Below are 18,427 nucleotides of genomic sequence, written 5' to 3'. Positions count from 1 at the left end.
TTATTCTGTAGTTTTCTCTACAGTCGAGGGGAAACTCGGGTGCCTCAAACCCCTTGGTACTATTTTGAGCTCTGTTTCCTTGCCTACCCTCTTCACCCATCTTTCCATCATTTAGGAGTTAAGTGGGAATTAGCCAGAGTGAGTGGTGCCAAAATAATGAAATCAGGGTAACGAGCGAGAAAGTGTGGATAGTTCTGTAAGTCAACACTGCTCATTCTCTGGCCTTTCCCTTCTCTCAGGGTGGGCTTCTTACTCAGCACGGATGGGGACTAGTCGTCCCTGAAGGCATGTTCCTGCTTTGCCACCTGATCCCCAAACAAAACCTTGAGAAGCTGAACTCTCCCTGCCTGCCAGGATTCAGGGGGGCAGCAAGCTGCACCTCCACGGGAACTAACAGCCCCAGCTGCTCAACTCAAATTAAAACAGAGTTTAGAAATGTTCCCCAGAGTGGAAACCTTCAGGGGCATTTCTACCAGCTGCCTCCAGAGACTGTATTCCCAAGGAAAAGGAGAGGATACCCCAAAGGGGAGAGGGGTCACTAGCGAGGTATCCTGAGAAACAGAGACCACAGCCCATTAAAACGGGGCTGGAAATCTCCCCAAAAAAGAAAAAGACTCATAAAAGACTACTGTTTTTCTATTGAAGTGTTTCAAAACTTTCCTCGTTGTTGTTGTTGGTAGGCATTCAATATATACTAAATGATGCTAATTCTTTAGCTCTTCTTGCTTTGTGAGTGAAGCTGGGATTTTGAGGGTTCATTGCTCAAAAGGCCAATAGCTAAGTGACCTGGGTTGGTGAAGAGAAACCAAAATTCCCCAGGGCGAAACCAGTCTTACTGTGCCATTAAACACCCCCCTGACTCATTACACTTCCACAACAATAGTTTAGTTTTAATTTCTTTTCCTTATATTTCACCACCCTAAGGGAAAACGTCCTGTGACAATTCTGTAATAGTAAGACAATTACTGGTGACTCAGGGCTCCCTGCTGCCTCTGCATCTTCTCACAGCTGAGGAGCAGGCTTCCCACATAGGAACAATTTGGTTTGTGAATTAGGAAAGGCAGAATAAAATGAGTCTTTACCTTTAAAAAATGACAGACATTCAGAAGAGATTAGATGAAAAGTCAACCCAAGGATTCTGTTTAAGAACAAGAGTCAATTGTAGGCTTTGAGTCCTTGAGGAAACCTTCTAAATAGACTCACAATGTTTCCAGTGATGCTATACCCTTTCTGAGCCCCACCGTCCACTTCATCCAGGTAGCCCAAGAATGTCCATTTATATTTTTCCTCCTTGCTCCTCTTTTTTGCTATCCAACTTCTGCCAGCTTCACCTTTGTTAATGAATGGGGAAAGGGGCAGTAAAACTATGTTCTCCTTGACAGAAAAAATACACCATCTAACTCATCTTATAACTCAAGCATTCAAGCCCAGCCTGACTTACAGTGAACGAAGTAAGAGCTGTCCTACGTTAGAGGGCATGGGCATTCGCAAATGCCCAGCAGACTGTGTTCCAAGGCACTTTGGTAAATGGGGAGTTTAGAGTGCGGAAAGTATTTTTCCCCATAGGCATAAAGTTCTAGAAATAGGCTAATTCCTCAGACACAAACATACAAATCTGGTTGGCCACAGGAGGCTAATAACACACCCAAACTGAGAACTTCAGGCATTATATAGCCTCCTCCTAAATAACTATTTAAAACAGTTTCCATGAGAAAAAAAAGTATTCTAACTCAGTATGCCAGAAACAGATTTCCATGTACCCCACAACCAAAGCGAGTTTTTCCTACTGAAAAAAATACAAGAAAGGCAAAGGGGGAGGAGGTGCTGGCTTTACCCGAAATAGCCCTGATGTGGCAAGTGCAGGTTTTGCCAGGAGAATGGGATGAGACAAAAACTTGTGGGTACCAATAATGATAACGAAATGCCTCTCTGCTTTTACGTAACACATGCGCTGCAATTCTTTAGTTAAAACATTTGTCTAAAGTTTTCAAAATTAGGAACTAAAAGGCAGTTGCTTGAAGGGGAATCTGGAGAAGGGAGGGATTTCTGGTTTGGGGGTCATAAGCCAGGAAGCAAAGGAGGGCCTGTGTTTACTTACGATAACACTCTTGATTTCTATTCTTCAGTTCCTTGACTGACCCACTCATTGATGCTAACACAATTCTAACTCACAGGTTTACAGTGTCAGTTTAAAATTGGGAGCAGAGAAACGGATGCTGGATTGTAATATTCTTAAAGGTCAGGATGTCTTATTCATTTCTATATACTCCAGTCCCCTTGGAGCTCAATTCATAATTCATTGATAAATAAATATAATTTAAAGAGAAGCTTTGATTTTTTTCAATGTAGTTGCAAAATGTGTGGGCTTCAGAGTCAAACTTCTCAGGTTCAAATCACTTTTCCTCTATAGGTTCATGACCAGGGGATCCTTCCCTGGGCTTCTGGTTTTCTTGTCTAGAAAAAAGTACCTGCCTCACAAGGTCACTGTGGGCATTGTATGCATTTATATTTGTGAAACACATAGCAATATACCTGCCACATAATTAGCACTCAATAAATATAAGTTATTGTTTTCGCATGATCATTTAGTTAATTATCCTATTTTGTACCCAAAATAGTTTTTCAGAGATTTTGGTAAACATGAAAGTTGGTTGGTAGAGTGGGTTGAATTGTGGGCCCAAAAAGATATGTCAGCATAGAACCTGAGAATGTGACATCATGTGGAATAAGGGTTTTTTGCAGATGTAATTAAGACAAGTATTTGAGATGAGCTCATCCTGGATTAGGATGGGCCCTAAATCCAATGACAAGTGTTCATATAGGACAAGACAGAAAAGAAGAAGACACAGAGAGACATTGACGAAACCCTCATGAAAATGTAGGTAGGGATTGGAGTTACGCTGCAACAAACCAAGGAACAGCAGAAGGCCCCAGAACCTGGAAGGGGCAAGGAAGGATTATTCCTCTAGCGCTTTCAGAGGGAGAATGGCACTGCCAACATCTTGATTTTGGATTTCTGGCCTCTAGAACTGTGTGAGAATATACTTCTGTTGTTTTAAGCCACCAAGTTTGTGGTAAATTGTTGTGGCAGCCCTAGGAAACTAATATAGTAGGGTACAGTTTGGAACAACCTAAATTTGGTAAGGAAAACAAGCCCAAATGTGAACTTATAATTATTATAAGTTCCCCTTTTCACAAATCGTATACTGTAGGGAACCTTCTTTTTAGAAAAGGAAAACCACTGGTTTCTGGGACTGGAATGTTTAAGCCATTCTGTCCTATCCACTTCCAGCCAAGGACATTTCTGCTGGGAATCTTGAAAACATTCTGCATTTTCCCACAGGAATGAAGTGGAAGTACTCAGTGTATAGTAAGACACTGGAGACAATTAGCCAATATGTGGCCCCAAATGAATGGGCAGGCAACACAGTTCTCAGTCATTGTCCAATAAACATACCTGTACTGGTCCCCACTGCCTTCCTGACCCCAATCTGTGGAGGTCAAATAGGCCACTAGCCAAAGACGCCAAGTTAAGAAAAGATACCTGGTTGCCAAGAGACCAACATAAATGTATATTTCTCCTAACCTTTGCTACTATATCTATGAAACAGATCTTCTGTGTGAAAAATATGTCAAGGTCATCTGTAAGATCCTTCTAAGACTTTGGAATTTTAAAGAAGTTCTCAGGAGAGAGTCACGAGATGGAGATCTTGTCAAACCCACTGATGCCCAGAGAAATGCTTTTCATTCTTTTCCTCTCTTCTAACTCCTGGAGAAAAATAGCAGCAGACACCGCAGCGAGTGTCAGAGAAGGGTGACTTTTTTGGAGCAAAGGCTTTACAAAGATGACACATGCTGACAGGTTCAGTAAATAGTGGATGCTCTGCCAATCAGCAGGTAATTTCTGGTGTTTGTAATGCAGGCAAGATTGCAAGTCACACAGGATTTCAAAGACAGGTCACGATTACACTATGTGTCGTCTTCTAATGTGAAGGTCAAAAGAAAGGAGAAGGTGGGTGGGGACGGAGAGGGGAAGAACAAGCAGACCCGTGTGCAGACAAATCAACCACATCCAGGCAGGTCTCGCTTCATGTTTTCTGACAGTGCCCAGGGAACCTGTGTAATTACTTGCTTTGTTGACATCTGAGGCTCTCACCTCACATGGAACCAGCACTTCATTAATTCCTAAGTCCTTTGTAACTTGTGAAAGTCACTTCTTCCCTGGCTCAGTAATGGTTTTCTTTTCTTCCCTTACTTGGTAATTTATTCAATGTATTTCAAGTAAGGAAAATGTTATAGGGAAGAGGTGAGTGAGGAAGGCCAGAGGAGGAAGGCACACACAGTATTCTGGATCACAGAGTATTCTGAAGCAGGCTGATTTCACTGTTTCATTGAAGAGAATTACAGAACCCCAAAAACACTCCTAACCAAACAGGAAAAAAAAAAATCTGAAGCCAAATGGATTTCAAGGATTTTTGTCATTATTTGCCATGGGCAAATTATTTCTCCATTAGGAATGAAAACACTGAGAGAGAATGAAAGAGAGATTGAGATCCCCATGAAACACAGGTAAATAACTTGAGTGTCTATTTAAAATATGTAAATGTTTAATTTCTCCATTCTCCATCAAAGAGCTTTTCTGAGGAAACGATACATTTTTAGCACTCAAATTAAGACAGTATACATGTGCGCACATGCTTGGTCAATCCACAACCCTCATAAGAGAACTATGTGATTCTAATTGACAGGGTAATCCTACAAGCATGTAACTTGGTGAGTATAAAAAGCTGGGTAGTATATGCAAATATGCTACTTTTTTTAAAAAAAACAACAACCTCCATCCTTCCTGTCTAGGAATGTCAAGCTGGCTGTTAAGGTTGTGACAATGGTAAGTGTTGAGCATACGTAATTGCACCGAGGATCTGCTAATCGATTATGGTTGACATTCCCTAGTTCAATCTGATCCATCATTTATACAGGAAACAAGAGACGGTAAGAGGCCAGGAGGTTACACTAGGAGGAGAGAAAGAAAGCTTCAACCAACATTGGGATAAGGATCATTTTCACCACCAAGATCCTTTTCTAGCACTTGTCCTGTTCCTGGGGTTCACCCTGCCCTGAGGCAGGCAGTGGAGGGCTTGATTATATGTGTCTCAGATCTGGAAGCTTCTCCAAAGATGGAAGAAGTGACGGGAGTGACAGTATAGAGACTATCAGAGATCAGAGGCTTAGTTGGGTATAGAAACATGCTAAGAGTTGTTACTGGAACTGAAGGGTCTTTTTACTTACACACACACACACACACACACACACACCCTTTCTAAACTGCCTCACATTTATCATCTTATGAAATTTTTGAACAGTTGGTGTGTACAAAAACACATACTGAAAAGAAAAGAACAAATATACCCAAGTAGATGACCTCTTATAAAAGGTACACATATCTTGCTAATCAGAAGCGACACCTTAGTTCTGATATTTGGGAAACTATGTGGCCACAGTAAATAAATAGTAAAGAGTAAACCATTCATTTAAAAAAATCAAAACATACACACAAATCATCCCAGACACTGTTTCTTATTTCCTGACATACTACTGTATACAATACCATTTTGTGGCCCTGCATTTTACATCATTTTGAACCTTCACCAGACTACTAAACGCCAAGAGCTTTGTGGGCTCTTCTAATCACCACGACCTGTTTTTGTACCTTGGAAAAGGCAAAAAGACCAACCCCTGACGTGAGTGGGAATCATTTTTGGAATAATGGTGGGTGGTTGTTCACATCTGGATTAGGTATAAAAGGATAACATTACGATGATGAACGCCACAGAGCCTCATCTGCATATAAATAGACCTAATCAGAAATGCAAATTGCAATCAGAAGAAATTTTTAAAGGCTGGTGCGGTAGCTGTGTGATTGTGCAGATGAGGGAAGGTTAACACTTGTACTGTCAAAGTGGTTAAACAGCTGCATTGGCCCAGAGCCTTCCTCTGAAAGAGAAATGTGGAAGGTACAAATCTCTTAACCTGCAACCTGACTGGGAAGGAGCTCCCTTCTCCAGCTGGCCAAACATCAGCCTGATTCTGATGAAAGACAATCAAACCTCTTGTATGAACCCCTAATGAATACATACAATAGAAAATATACCAGCATTTAAAGACCCTCCAAACAGACCTCTTTCAGCAGTTTCCCATTGACACAGAAATTAAGGGATGGAGAGACAGTCATATGATTGATGTGACATTTTTCTGATATTTTTTAGTGTTGGTCTGAGTGGATACAAAAATATGATACACATTTTTTCCATCCCCATATTTTCCTGAATACTAGAGAAAGATTCAAACTAAGAAAGAAAGGGAAAAAAACAAAAACACCCGTATGTGATTATATAATTAAAAACAAAACATAGTATTTAGACAGATTACTTAATCCAAAATTGCATTTGTAGTCTTCCAAAAAAGAACATCTCAAAAATCAGAGTACATACTGAAAATACGCAATTGTTAAAACAAAGTCCTATTTATTCCTTGGGATGTGTTATCTTTTAGGAACATCCTCTTCCCCCTTCCACCCCCAACTAAAAAAAAAAGAAAGAAAGAAAAGAAACACTGTACGTATTACAATCAGGCTTTCACAGATTTGGAGAGAAATTGTTTACGATTTATTATTCTCTCTCAAAGGAGCCGCTTTCACAAAGAACTAACGAGCCAAGAGCGCCATCTTGTGTCCTACCTTGGGATCTTAAAGAGCGTTTTCACGGGATGCATGTCAAAAAGGGGAGGGTCTCCATCCCCCAGTTCAATAGCTGTAATTCCCAAGGACCAAACGTCACAGCGCGCGTCATAAGAAGAGTCATACTGCTGCTCACAAGCGATGACCTATCAGACAAAAGCAGGACACAACACATCAACCTCAATGCAACCACAGATGTCCTAAAAGGCCCTGGGCCAATTTCAGCCCCCTTCTCAGTTCCTTGCCTATGCTGATATTAAATTCCAGTAATAATAAGATGTGTGTTTTGTAGGCTTTCTTTGTGTGTGGTTGACTTACCATCTGATATGTTCATTAACTTAAAAATGTGCCAGTTCAGTTCATGCATTGAAAACCCTCTAGGTACCAAGAATAGTGCAAGAGGAGCACAAGGGTGAATACCTTCTGCACCCAACCTGGCAGCCTTTAAGAAGAGGCTCTGTCTGCATCCTTCACATTACCAGCTGCTGAATTCAACAGCGAGGAGCAGTTGTTCTCGAAGATGTTTGTCTCCTGCACAAAATCCCCAGGCATGTGGCCAATTGAGCAGAAAGATGTTGGAAGATTGATAATAATTAATATAAAATAGGAACCACTCCCTCCCATTCCCTTTTTCTAAGAACTTCTGCCCCTCCTCAACCTCCTATGACTGGTTTGTATTTCAGCAGCAGCTGTCACTTCAGTTACTGGCCTGTCTGGGTACAAGAGCAGCAGAACCAGAAAACACCCCTGGGCTTGTCATTGGTTTGGGGAGCATGGAACTTTGCAAAGTCTCTTTTCTAGGAACTTTTGAGTCAGATAGGAAAAGCCCCTCCACTCAGACTCTGGTAGCTATCACAATGGGGTTGGGAGAAGGCAGGGGTGAGCTAGAGGATGTGAAGGGACAGGTGACCCTATATGAGCTGAAAGCTGCCTCTGTGACCAAGGATGATGCATGGCTATGGGCAGGTAGGAAACTCAGAGAGTCTGATGATGTGTTGGTCCAACAGACAACAGACTATGAGGTACATAAGCAGTATTGCTGGAGAGCAAAGGGGAGCTGGAGTGATGGGCCTACCCACCCTCTCAGGCCATCAGAAGTTCTTTGGCTTTGACTTCGAGTGAAATGGGCCAACTAGGGAGCAAGGGAGTGACAGATCTGGCTTGCACGTCAGCAGGCTGTTAGCCAGATCTGGCTGCTGCACTGAGAATACATTAAAATGGGGCATGAGTAGAAGAAGCAAAACCAATTTTAAATACTACTGTAGGAATCCAGACTAGAGACAGTAAGAAATAATCAGATTCTAATGACACAATTTTAAAGGTAGAGCCAACCAGGTTTGCTGACTGGAGCTTATAAGAAAGAGGAGTTGAGGATGGAACCAGAGTTTCTGACCTGAGCAATTTCAGAATGGAATTTGTATTTAATGAGGTGGGGAAGACAGTAGAAGAAGCAGGTGAGAGTTGAAAAGCAGGAGCGCCATTCGGGACATATTAAGTTTGAGATGACTATGAGACTTCCAAATGGAGAGATCATTTCCGCCGGGTAAGACTCATACCAGACTTCTGACTTAAAGAAGTATGACCTTGAGAATAAATGCATGTTGTTTTAAGCCATTAAATGTATGATATTGTTATGGCAGTGACAATAGACTAGTAAACCTGCTCTCTGCCAGACCCAGTGAATTGGACTTGCAAGACCAGGCGAGTGGGCCTGAGATCTGGTGCTCCTGGTCCCATATTTGCCCTCCACCCTTCCCTTGGTTTCTGAAGAATGTTTCTCATGTACCCGCATCCTTGGCCTGACCTCAGCACCACCCTGTGAATAGACTATCCTGTCATAGAATATCCTGTCATACTTTTAACACATTATTTTCAGACACGCATTCAAACTAAAGTTCAGCTAATCGCAATTGCAGAAGCAGAGGCCATGTCATTGCCCCCAAAGGCCTCACTTTCATCACCCCAATCAGGCAAGACATTACACTATTTTTTAAAGATCTCCAGAAAAGGCTATTCAACACCTTCCCTTTCAGAAATGACATTTCCAAATGTGTAGGACAAACATTATTTTAGACCTATCAATCAGCAAATACATTCTTGTACATTCCTGTGAGGGAAAGAAATAAGACTATCCTTCCCCAACAAAAGCTATAGCCAACAGAAACTTAAAATGAACCTATAATAATTAAATGACAAACTATGACAACGATAAATGTCCTAAGACAATGTGTACTAGTGTGTCTAATAAAGGATATGGGCTCCAAATGCTTGGGATATTAGGAGACCACTTTAGGCTAAGCAAGACAATGAAAAGTGGCTAGTGGTAGTGCCATAGTCCACCACTTCCGGGAAGAAATGCAAATCAACTTCTAGCCATTTTGGAAGGCACACAGAAGGCAATTCCAAGAACCTGTCCAAATGTGGGAATGGAGATATCCTAAGGTTTCTCAAGTGCTGTCATAAAATATTCAAAACATTTATTTGGTTTCAGCTTCTCTTTACAGACAGACACTATCTTAGCTCAGTCTGATTAGTAGGAAAGTATCCTTTGGCCAAATTCTCTTCCTAAAACTCAGCTTGTAATGTGACAAAAAACAAAAAAAATTCTTTAAGCTCAGCCTTCCAAAGAAGTTTATAGAAAATTTCACTAGTAAAATAATTCACAAATAATTATTGAGTACCCATGAGAGCCAGGCATAGTATTAGACCCTAAGGAGAGAAAGCCAAATGCACACTTGGTTTAATCCTCATAGTCATTATGTGAGGTAGGTGCTATTATCACCTTTGCTAGGTGTGGAAACGGAGGCATAGCACAGTTAAGTATCTTAACCAGAGCCCACTCTGGTCATTGTCTGGGCCAGAATTTGAACCCAGGCAGAGGAAAGACAAGTAAACAAATCATTACAATGTGATAAGCGCTCTAAGAAATAAAGGTCATGTTCAAGGAACAATTGCATTATCAGCTTCTGCATTCATATTTTGACTAAACTAACTAGGTCTTTGAGATTTTTGTCAGTAAAGTCCGGGGGAGTTTCTCTTTCAGGATTGGTCCTTATCAGGAGTAAACATGTGTGATGGGATTTAAAGAAGCACTCTAAGAGAATGCATCCCAACTGAAGGTCAACACATCCTGGAACTGGATTTCCTATCAATTCAACACCAAAGTATGCAAGTATTTCTTTAGGAGAAAAAATAATCTCATTCTCCTTAGCTCAGCATTTTCCTTGTCTCAAGGTAAAACAAAGCTGAGTTAAGAATGCTTAGAGGGTCAATTGGTCTTTGGTTCCCTTGCCCCCAGGAGAAGGGGACCTCTCAAAGAACTCTCTGAATCAATAATTGTTATGATACTCCACTAAGGAAAAGAGAGAGGTGTCACAGCCCTAGGACCAAGTTTCCCAGGTTCTGTAAGTCATAGTAAAGGGGTGGAGAGAGGTGGGTTGAGATAGCATTGACACAGACCCACCTCTTCACCTCACCTCTACTACCCCAAGGGGGAGCCATACCTAAGGCAGATGTAGATTCTCCTTTACCTTGATCCTTTGCTTCAATCATAGGAGTATAAATGATGTTGGTGGCAGTGGAATGAATGGAAACAATAAAATAGGTGTGAGAGAGTTCCAGGGAAGACTTGCAAGACTTGGAGAATGATTTAATATGGGAGGTTAGAGAAAGGGACACACCAAGGAAGACTAATATTTTGATCCCGGGTGACCAGGAGAATGATGGTGCCATTTACAAAAACAGGAAAGTCAGGAAAATTCAGTTAGGTAGACAGTGTAACAAGTTCAAATTGGGTCTGAGCTCTGCTCCTAATCAAGTACAGAAAAAAGTCACTTGTGCTCTCAGGACCTCACTTTTTTTCCCCACATGTAGATGCACTAAGAAAAGCAATATTTCATTAAGACCAGAAGCAGAATATACTAAAGGGTAACAATAAAAATACTGACATGTTTTCAGTGATTACATGGAGTTTTATATTACAGTAAATGTGTCTTACATTTTAGAACTCTATAGATTTTAATCTTTTATTGTTGGTTGTCCACACAACTCATCAAAATTTATAGTTTCAATTCACAGATATAAGAACCAGAAGCAGATACCAGGTTGTATATCAGGACTTAACAAATTCGCGTATTTATCTTAATCCAGTGTTGCAAATAGAAAACCTGCTAATGAATGTCAATTTTACAAAGTATTGATTCCCCAAAGTTGAATTTAAAGTCCACAACATGTTGGCAGTTGATATACAGAAGATGTACCTTCTGGAATGTTCCATGACATGTACATCTAGGCTGTGACAAAATGTTTAGTGTACCTGGCAAAGGCTAAAAGCGAAGCATTAATGAACCAAAATAGAGACAGAGTCCTAGTGTAGTATTTGTTAGTGGCCTTGATGGCTCCAAGATTAAAATATTGTCGCACTAAGTCTCAGTGAGCTTCAGAGATGTATAAATCCCTACATAGTTCTACAGAGTCACTTTTAACAATCTTCAACTTTTTGACATGATATCTTTAAATGTGTACACCGTTTGGGGGTTTTAATGAATAATTTTATCCACGGAGTGTTAATCTATCATTAACCTCATCATTTCTTTTATGTTTCAAAGGGGCCAGAGCCTTGATGATCTCATCAAAACAATCCCTGAAGTAAACAGAAGTAACCCAGGGTAAGGATTATGTCTTATCTTTCTTCCTTCCCTGTCCACATCAACTTGTGATACTTATCAGAGAAACTGTGTTGAAAAAGCTTTGGATTGGAATCAAAAAGTCTGAACTCTTATTTACCGGCTGGATGCCTTTGAGCAAATCTCTTGAAAACTTTGAGCTGAGGCTTCTTTCGTTATAGGGACTTCACTTTCTATACCTAAAAGAGGTCAAGGTGAGAATGAATGATCTCTCCTCTCCCTTCCAGCTGAATATTCTATGACTTCACAATTTCCAAATGAGTGATTTTGGGGTTGTATCTCAAATTGAAAGGCTAACTTTTCCATGCATATTAGCTGGAGCAAACAGATGATTCTGGCGTGTGAACTGGATGGCTGGAACCTCGAGGGGATTTTATTGCCAATATGTTGTAGAAGGTCTTAAGGTCTATGAAAAGATGCTGGTCACTATGATAATGCCTCTGTTAAGGAAGATGAGCTTCAGCAATGGAGCAGTTGTTTGGATGCTGGTTAATGGAGCGTGTCCAGGTTCTTACCTTGAAATGCGAACTTACGGCTTTTCTGGAACACCTAGACTACACTGCTGCTTATTTTAGGAAGAGGAAAAACACGAATGCTCAGATTACTAGCAATATCTATGCACTAGCAGCCCAAGTGTCCCATTCCAATAGCTATTTTATCCAGAGGTGGGCTTGAGCTTCCCAAATGTCGGTCATTACCACCTTGGCTGCCAAAAACTTTTCTTTCTGAAGGGGACTGAGGACAAAAGATTTTTCACTAAGAGTTTAGCTCTACTGGTCTTTGGAGCAAAAGCTAGCAGTCAACGTTCTTTGATTGTTAAGGCCGTTCTCCTTAGCCTTCTTCAGGGTAACAAGTTCCATACTGCCAGACTTTCTAAATCTGCCCCAGCCACTTCTCCCTGCCTCACAGCAGGAGCACATTCCTCCCCTCTCCTGAAGGAGTTCATGAGGTGAAATTGCACCCACAACTTGATGACACAACTGCTTTGACATTTATCATCTCCTCATCCACCCTTGGACATGGTCAGTTGAGTTGTGTTTAGGATGGCTGACTCTTTACTCGCCACCCACTGAGGAATGGCAGAAAACAAACAACTGTCAGTAGCTCTTCAATTGTGAAAAGACTTGCACCTCTGGATGATGTTAGAAAGTCCTGGAACCAGGCATCTTCATTTTGGTTTTGCCAACCTCACTGGATAACTTTAGCAAATTATTTAATCTCCCTGCACCTCTTCTTCCCATGCAAAGTAAACAACCCCTTTCTCACGGGCCTTGTCTGAAGCACTACTTGTGACAATGCCGGTTACCTAGCTTTTTCTATGGCACCCAAATGTTAGTGGCAGATATCAATGGATATTGATTTTATTTTTACTTTTTAAAACATTTTTGCATTTTCTAAAATGTCTATGAATTATTTCTATGACAAAAAAGAGCAAATTTTATCTGTTTCTTTTTTGTCCTGAAAATGTAAATAAGTATTGCAAAGTTTGTCCACTTGGTGTTAATCTATCATTAACTTCATCACTTCTTCTATGTTTTAAAGGGGCCAGAGCCTTGATGATTTCATCAAAGTGAACCCTGACACAAACAGAAGTAACTCAGCGTAAGGATTATGCTTTATCTTTCTTCCTTCTCTGTCTGCATCAATTTGTGGCACTCATCAGAGAAATTATGTTGAAAAATCTTCAGGGGTGTGTTTGTCAAGGGTGTGCTTCCTTCCTCCAGGGTATTTGTTGGCTGTTGGGATTCTTCATCCACAATTTGGCAGGTTGAACGTGGTGTCTTCATTATAAAACTAGGTTCCCATGAGAGTCACACAAAAAGAATTAAAGAAATTACCTTCCCAACTATAGCCCTTTCTACTGTAAACATAAGGTTAGGGGTAGTACTTCCACTTTCTCAGGCCACCATGATCCCACAAAATGCTCCCATGGTTACAGTTTCATTCAGCCTAGACCAAGAGCAGAGCTCACTGATAAAGCTCCCAAGATAGGGGTGGGATTCACCCTCTCATTTGCAGAAACACTTGGGCTGTAAGAACCTGAGAGAATAGTCTCTCCTCATTTCAAGGCCTTCATTATCTGTAAAGAATATCTTTATTAGACTGGATGTAAAGGGTATTAAAAAACAACAACAGTCAACATATGTTCTCTTATATTCAGAAAACCTAGATTTCTCTAACAAGATATTTAACTGAAATCACTTATCAAATTACATATCAAAGAACTGCTGAGCTGAAACCTCTTTCAATAACATGATTTTAATCAATACTTCCAAGCAAATAATATTATAGTAGAACCATCTACCACAAGGAAAAATATGTTTTACTCTTATAAAAAGTAATTTACCAAACTTAGAAAACAATAGATGTCATTCAGACTATTTCATTTTCCTCTAATATTTTAAAATGTCATTAAAAATGCAGTTAGGTTTGCCTTATATGTTTTGATTTTTCACCTTATTATAATAGAACTGATGTGTGATCCAAAATTATAACCAAAGGCCAAGATTAAAATTTCACTCATGTACACAGGGAAAATGCTGTTATGTCAAGAGCTAAACTCAGCTTAAAAAGAGGATAGGCAAATAGACCTAAAGCTATTAATCCTTGGCTGACTTTGAGCCCCAAAATGCAGTCCATAGACTGGATAATAAAATGGGCTGAAAGGTAGGAAGGCAAATAGGATTCTTAATTTTGTTTATGCAATTCATACAGCATTAATGGATAAACGTATTGATGATAAAGGTTTCTAAAATAGAAGTTATCTGGAATTAGCAATTGCAGTTATAAATATTCCAATGGCAAATATTATTCATTGGATTTACATACAGACATCTTAAAATGTTACAAACTGAGATACTGAATAAACAAACGAAGTCTCTTCCCTTGGATGAAACATAACTTCAAGGGAGGATATATTTGAGTTTGTTTGCATTGTTTTATAAATGGGATGTGGATTAGAAGAACTGAAATTGATTGGGCTTCTTTTTCGTGGCGGGGGGGGTGTTCTTTCATAAAACTCAACTTAAGGCTAGAATTGAATCTATATTTTGTATGCTGAGAAACTGCTAGAAATAATTTAAATTATCCTGTCCTTGTGAAATTCAGAAAGGACTCTGATTAAAATATAGTGTTCTACAAATCTTTTCTCAGGATTGTAACATTCAGCTTAAGCCTTTAGAGAAATAAAACAAGCTTCAAATTAAAAACACACATAGTCCGCCTGTACAACACCAACTCCCCACCATGGCTAGTGGAGGCTGAGGGGGACTGGTTCTGGGTTTGAGGCTAACACGCAACACTGATCTTTGCACTTAAATTCCCTGAAGCCCTGGGAACATGTTACTTATACTTACTTATATAGTAAGCTTCATTCTCAAACTCAGGACCCATATCCACAGAACTCCCCTAGGAAAGGTAAATCAGCGTGCCCAAATGTTTGTATGTGTCCTTAGTATTCAAAAGGCTCTGAAGAACACATTTGCTTGGCAACTCAGGATCATCCCACTGCCCTCCCCTGCTCCAGTACCTTCCCAATACTAGAGACGGATGCTGAAAGGGATCTTCGGACTCATTGATTCAATTCCCTTTTTTCACAGAGGAGGAAACTGAGGTCCAGAAGTGGGGGAGGGAGACGTTGACGTGTTTAGAGTCACACAGCTGGTTTACAGATAAACCAGGAGCAAACTCCATGGTTCTCCCACTACCCTCCTGAGTGAGGCATCTCCTGGGAATTCTTATAACACAGAGAAGCTGGGCCATTGCCAAAGAGATTCCGTGTTCCACAAGCTACAGCCACAGTAATGTCCATGCTATGAGCATGTGAGCACACCCCCATTTAAGCTGATGGAGTCCCGCCACCTCTCACTTCCAGTCACCTCATTCTCCCTTCCTTGCTGCCCCTTTCCTTTGCCGACTAGCGCTCCACTTCTACCAGAGTACAGCTAAGGGAAGAATGAGTGGGAGTTCTACAATTCAGCTCATTTTACAGCTTATTAGATCAGGTATTATTACCCCGGGGTGGGGGGCGGGGAACAGGTTCAGAAAAGTTAAGAAAGCTGCCCTAAGTCACACAGCTAGTAGGTAACAGAGCTGAAGCACGAACCCACAATAAGAAACTAATGGAGGGAAAAAAGGTTTCCTCTTCCACAATACATCTGATTGTGGAAGAAAAACAGATCTCTTATATTATATAAGATCTCTTATATTATAATATTATATATTAAAAATATAAAATATCAAATCAAAAAGAATACTGAATGTCTCCACATGGTCATAGCCCTTTATCTGCGCACAGTCTTTGGATCTGTCCTCTCAGGCTGATGTCACGATGCAAACAAGGATGCCCTTGGGAATGTCATACATTCCTATCCGCCAGTGACTTCCTTTAACTTTCAAAAACTAAAGAAGGTATGGAAAAAACCTGGGACATAACAGAGCACCATGAATACTAGTCTCCCTCCCCCTACCTGCCCTTGCTTTACCCCCACCCCAAGGCTCCTCTGGGGTCCCATTCCTGATGCTGATTACTCGCCTCCCTTTGCTTTTTGCCTCGTAGCTCAGGGGCCATCAGTCAGAGGAACAAATGCAGAGTTTCGCCTAAGTGTGAATTCCCTTTCATGGAGCTGAGACCCTGTGCCCTGGGCAGGACAGTGAAGGCACTGATAGGGCAGGGGTTGAAGCAAGACAAGGGGTAGCCATCAAGTAATTGAGACTCAGAGCTCAGGAAGAACCAAGGCTGGCTCTGACATTCCTTCAGCAAACACTTCTGCCCCTGTGGGGACAGCATCCATTCTTCCTCTTTGATGGATGAAGAAGGGGAAGAGCAGGTGCTTTGCCCCTTCTCACCTCCCCTGAGATGGGTGGGAGAACAACCTGGAAAGTTCCAAATGCTCACAGAAGCCATTACTTGGACACTTCTTGCTTAGCACTGAGCCGGGATAGGGAGACACAAGGCCTCGGTTCTGGACCTCACGTGCTTCGGCACATCTGGGAGCTTCAACCCTCAGACGGGGTCCTATATTTAGACCTACCAGGAGGAGGGTGATGACATGTCACCACCACCTCCAGGGCCAGCCTCCCACCTCCACACTGACATATGACATATGACTCAACTTCCACACAAAGCTGCAGCTGAGAGAAGAGCTATCATTGGAGCAGAGGTTAAAAGCTGGGGCTGCACCTGGTCATTTCACCCTTGCCCTGGGCCCTTCACCCACCTGAGTCATGCTTCAGAGTCCTCACAGGAATACAAGTAGGGTCAACCCCAGAATCAGAAGGGAGGGAATCCCTGTTTCTTAAAGTCTAACACAGGAGTCTGGAGGGAACCAGTGAACACAAATGGCTACAGAATCTCAGAGGTGAATGTCCTGGGGGAAAACAGTCTTTTGGCCAATCACCTAAGGTTCTAAACCACCCACTTGAATCTCCTGAGCAACCAAAACTGGCATTTCTCACAGTGATATATGACTGACAGATGGGGTCCCAAGAATCCCCAGATTTTTTTAAAACAGAGTCAGGTAAAAACAGACCCTACAGGCCTCACCACTGTCATCACTTCACCCTTACTGAGAGCTGAGGGAGACCCCGCCTTCATTACCAGAGGAACACCAGAGCCACGGAATGTGAAAGCCAGGAGAGGCTTTGCTCCTGAAAACTGTAAATGTTCTTTGAAATATACTGTTTCCCTGAAATTAAGACCTAGCCGGACCATCAGCTCTAATGCACCTTTTGGAGCAAAAATTAATATAAGACCTGGTCTTATTTTACTATAAGATAAGACCAGGCCTAATATAATATAATATAATACCATGTCTTATATTAATTTTTGCTCCAAAAGACACATTAGAGCTGATTGTCCAGCTAGGTCTTATTTTCGGGGAAACATGGTAGGAGGGACCTTGGAGGCAGAGACTATCCAAGCCAATCCCTTCGTACAGATGAGAACAGGTTAGGGAGGGGTAGTTTAGAAAATATGCACCACCATTTTTTAAAGCACCTACTATGTCAGCTACTGCGCCAAGCACTTTCAGTACATCATTTCATTTTGTCCTTTGGGGATTTTTTTTCCTTCTCATTTTACCTCTTTTAACTTCTCCCAATCTTACTATTCAGAGATATTCAGTAACTTGCCTGAAGTCCATGGTTAGGTGGGTAGGCAGGTATCTGCAATTTGCTCCCAGGTCTGACTCCAAAATTTGTGCGCTTAACTTTTCTACCCAAACTAAAGCCATATTAAAATAACTGAACCACAACCATTTATTAAAAATGAGTGGCAGAGATAAAACGAAAATCCAAATCTCCTAAATTTGATTGTGAAAAACTTTGTTATTTTGTTTTTCTAGATCCTTTCCTTGGGCATTAATTATATTGGCTTCTAGTGTCTTATTGATATATTACATTTTCCTCAACATATTAGAAAGGATAATTCTCATCTAAAATAATTTTAAAATTAGGAAAAAAAGATTTACATCTTACCTGGTACACTGGTGATCACAACTAAATAATTTGCTCTAATAAAGTGGTTAAGAGGGAGGATTTTGAAGCTAAATACCTGGGTTCAAGTCCTAGTGGCATCACCTAATAACTTGTCCAAGGACAGGAAGAGTACTTGCTGTGACTTATTTACTTTATCTAAAACATTGGACTAGGGGCGGACAGGTGGCTCAGTTGGTTGGAGCGCGTGCTCTCAACCACAAGGTTGCCAGTTGGACTCCTGCAAGGGATGGTGGGCTATGCCCTCTGCAACTAAGATTGAACATGGCACCTTGAGCTGAGCTGCCGAGGGGTGGCCGGATGGCTCAGTTGGTTAGAGCACCTGCTCTCAACAACAAGGTTGCCGTTTCAAATGGCGACTGGACTTGGAGCTGAGCTGCGCCCTCCACAACTAAAATTGAAAGGACAACTTGACTTAGAGCTGATGGGTCCTGGGAAAAACACACTGCTCCCCAATAAAACACACACTGTTCCCCAATGAAAGTCCTGTTTTCCTTCCCCAATAAAATTT

General features: G+C 41.2%; 1 protein-coding gene across 1 annotated transcript in view; it reads right to left on the bottom strand.

Moving 5' to 3' along the window:
• The window catches only part of MYO3B (myosin IIIB), a 461,719-nt gene that overhangs the window by 349,125 nt on the left and 94,167 nt on the right, over window positions 1–18,427 (bottom strand). The window contains exon 7 of the mRNA XM_074337823.1: window positions 6,737–6,882. Coding sequence (XP_074193924.1) covers window positions 6,737–6,882 — 146 coding nt within the window. The remainder of the gene's footprint in view (window positions 1–6,736; window positions 6,883–18,427) is intronic.

The sequence above is a fragment of the Rhinolophus sinicus genome, linkage group LG01 (genome assembly GCF_036562045.2).
Source record: "Rhinolophus sinicus isolate RSC01 linkage group LG01, ASM3656204v1, whole genome shotgun sequence".
In the NCBI taxonomy this organism is placed as follows: Eukaryota; Metazoa; Chordata; class Mammalia; order Chiroptera; family Rhinolophidae; genus Rhinolophus; species Rhinolophus sinicus.
This window is presented reverse-complemented; position numbering and strand designations above follow the sequence as displayed.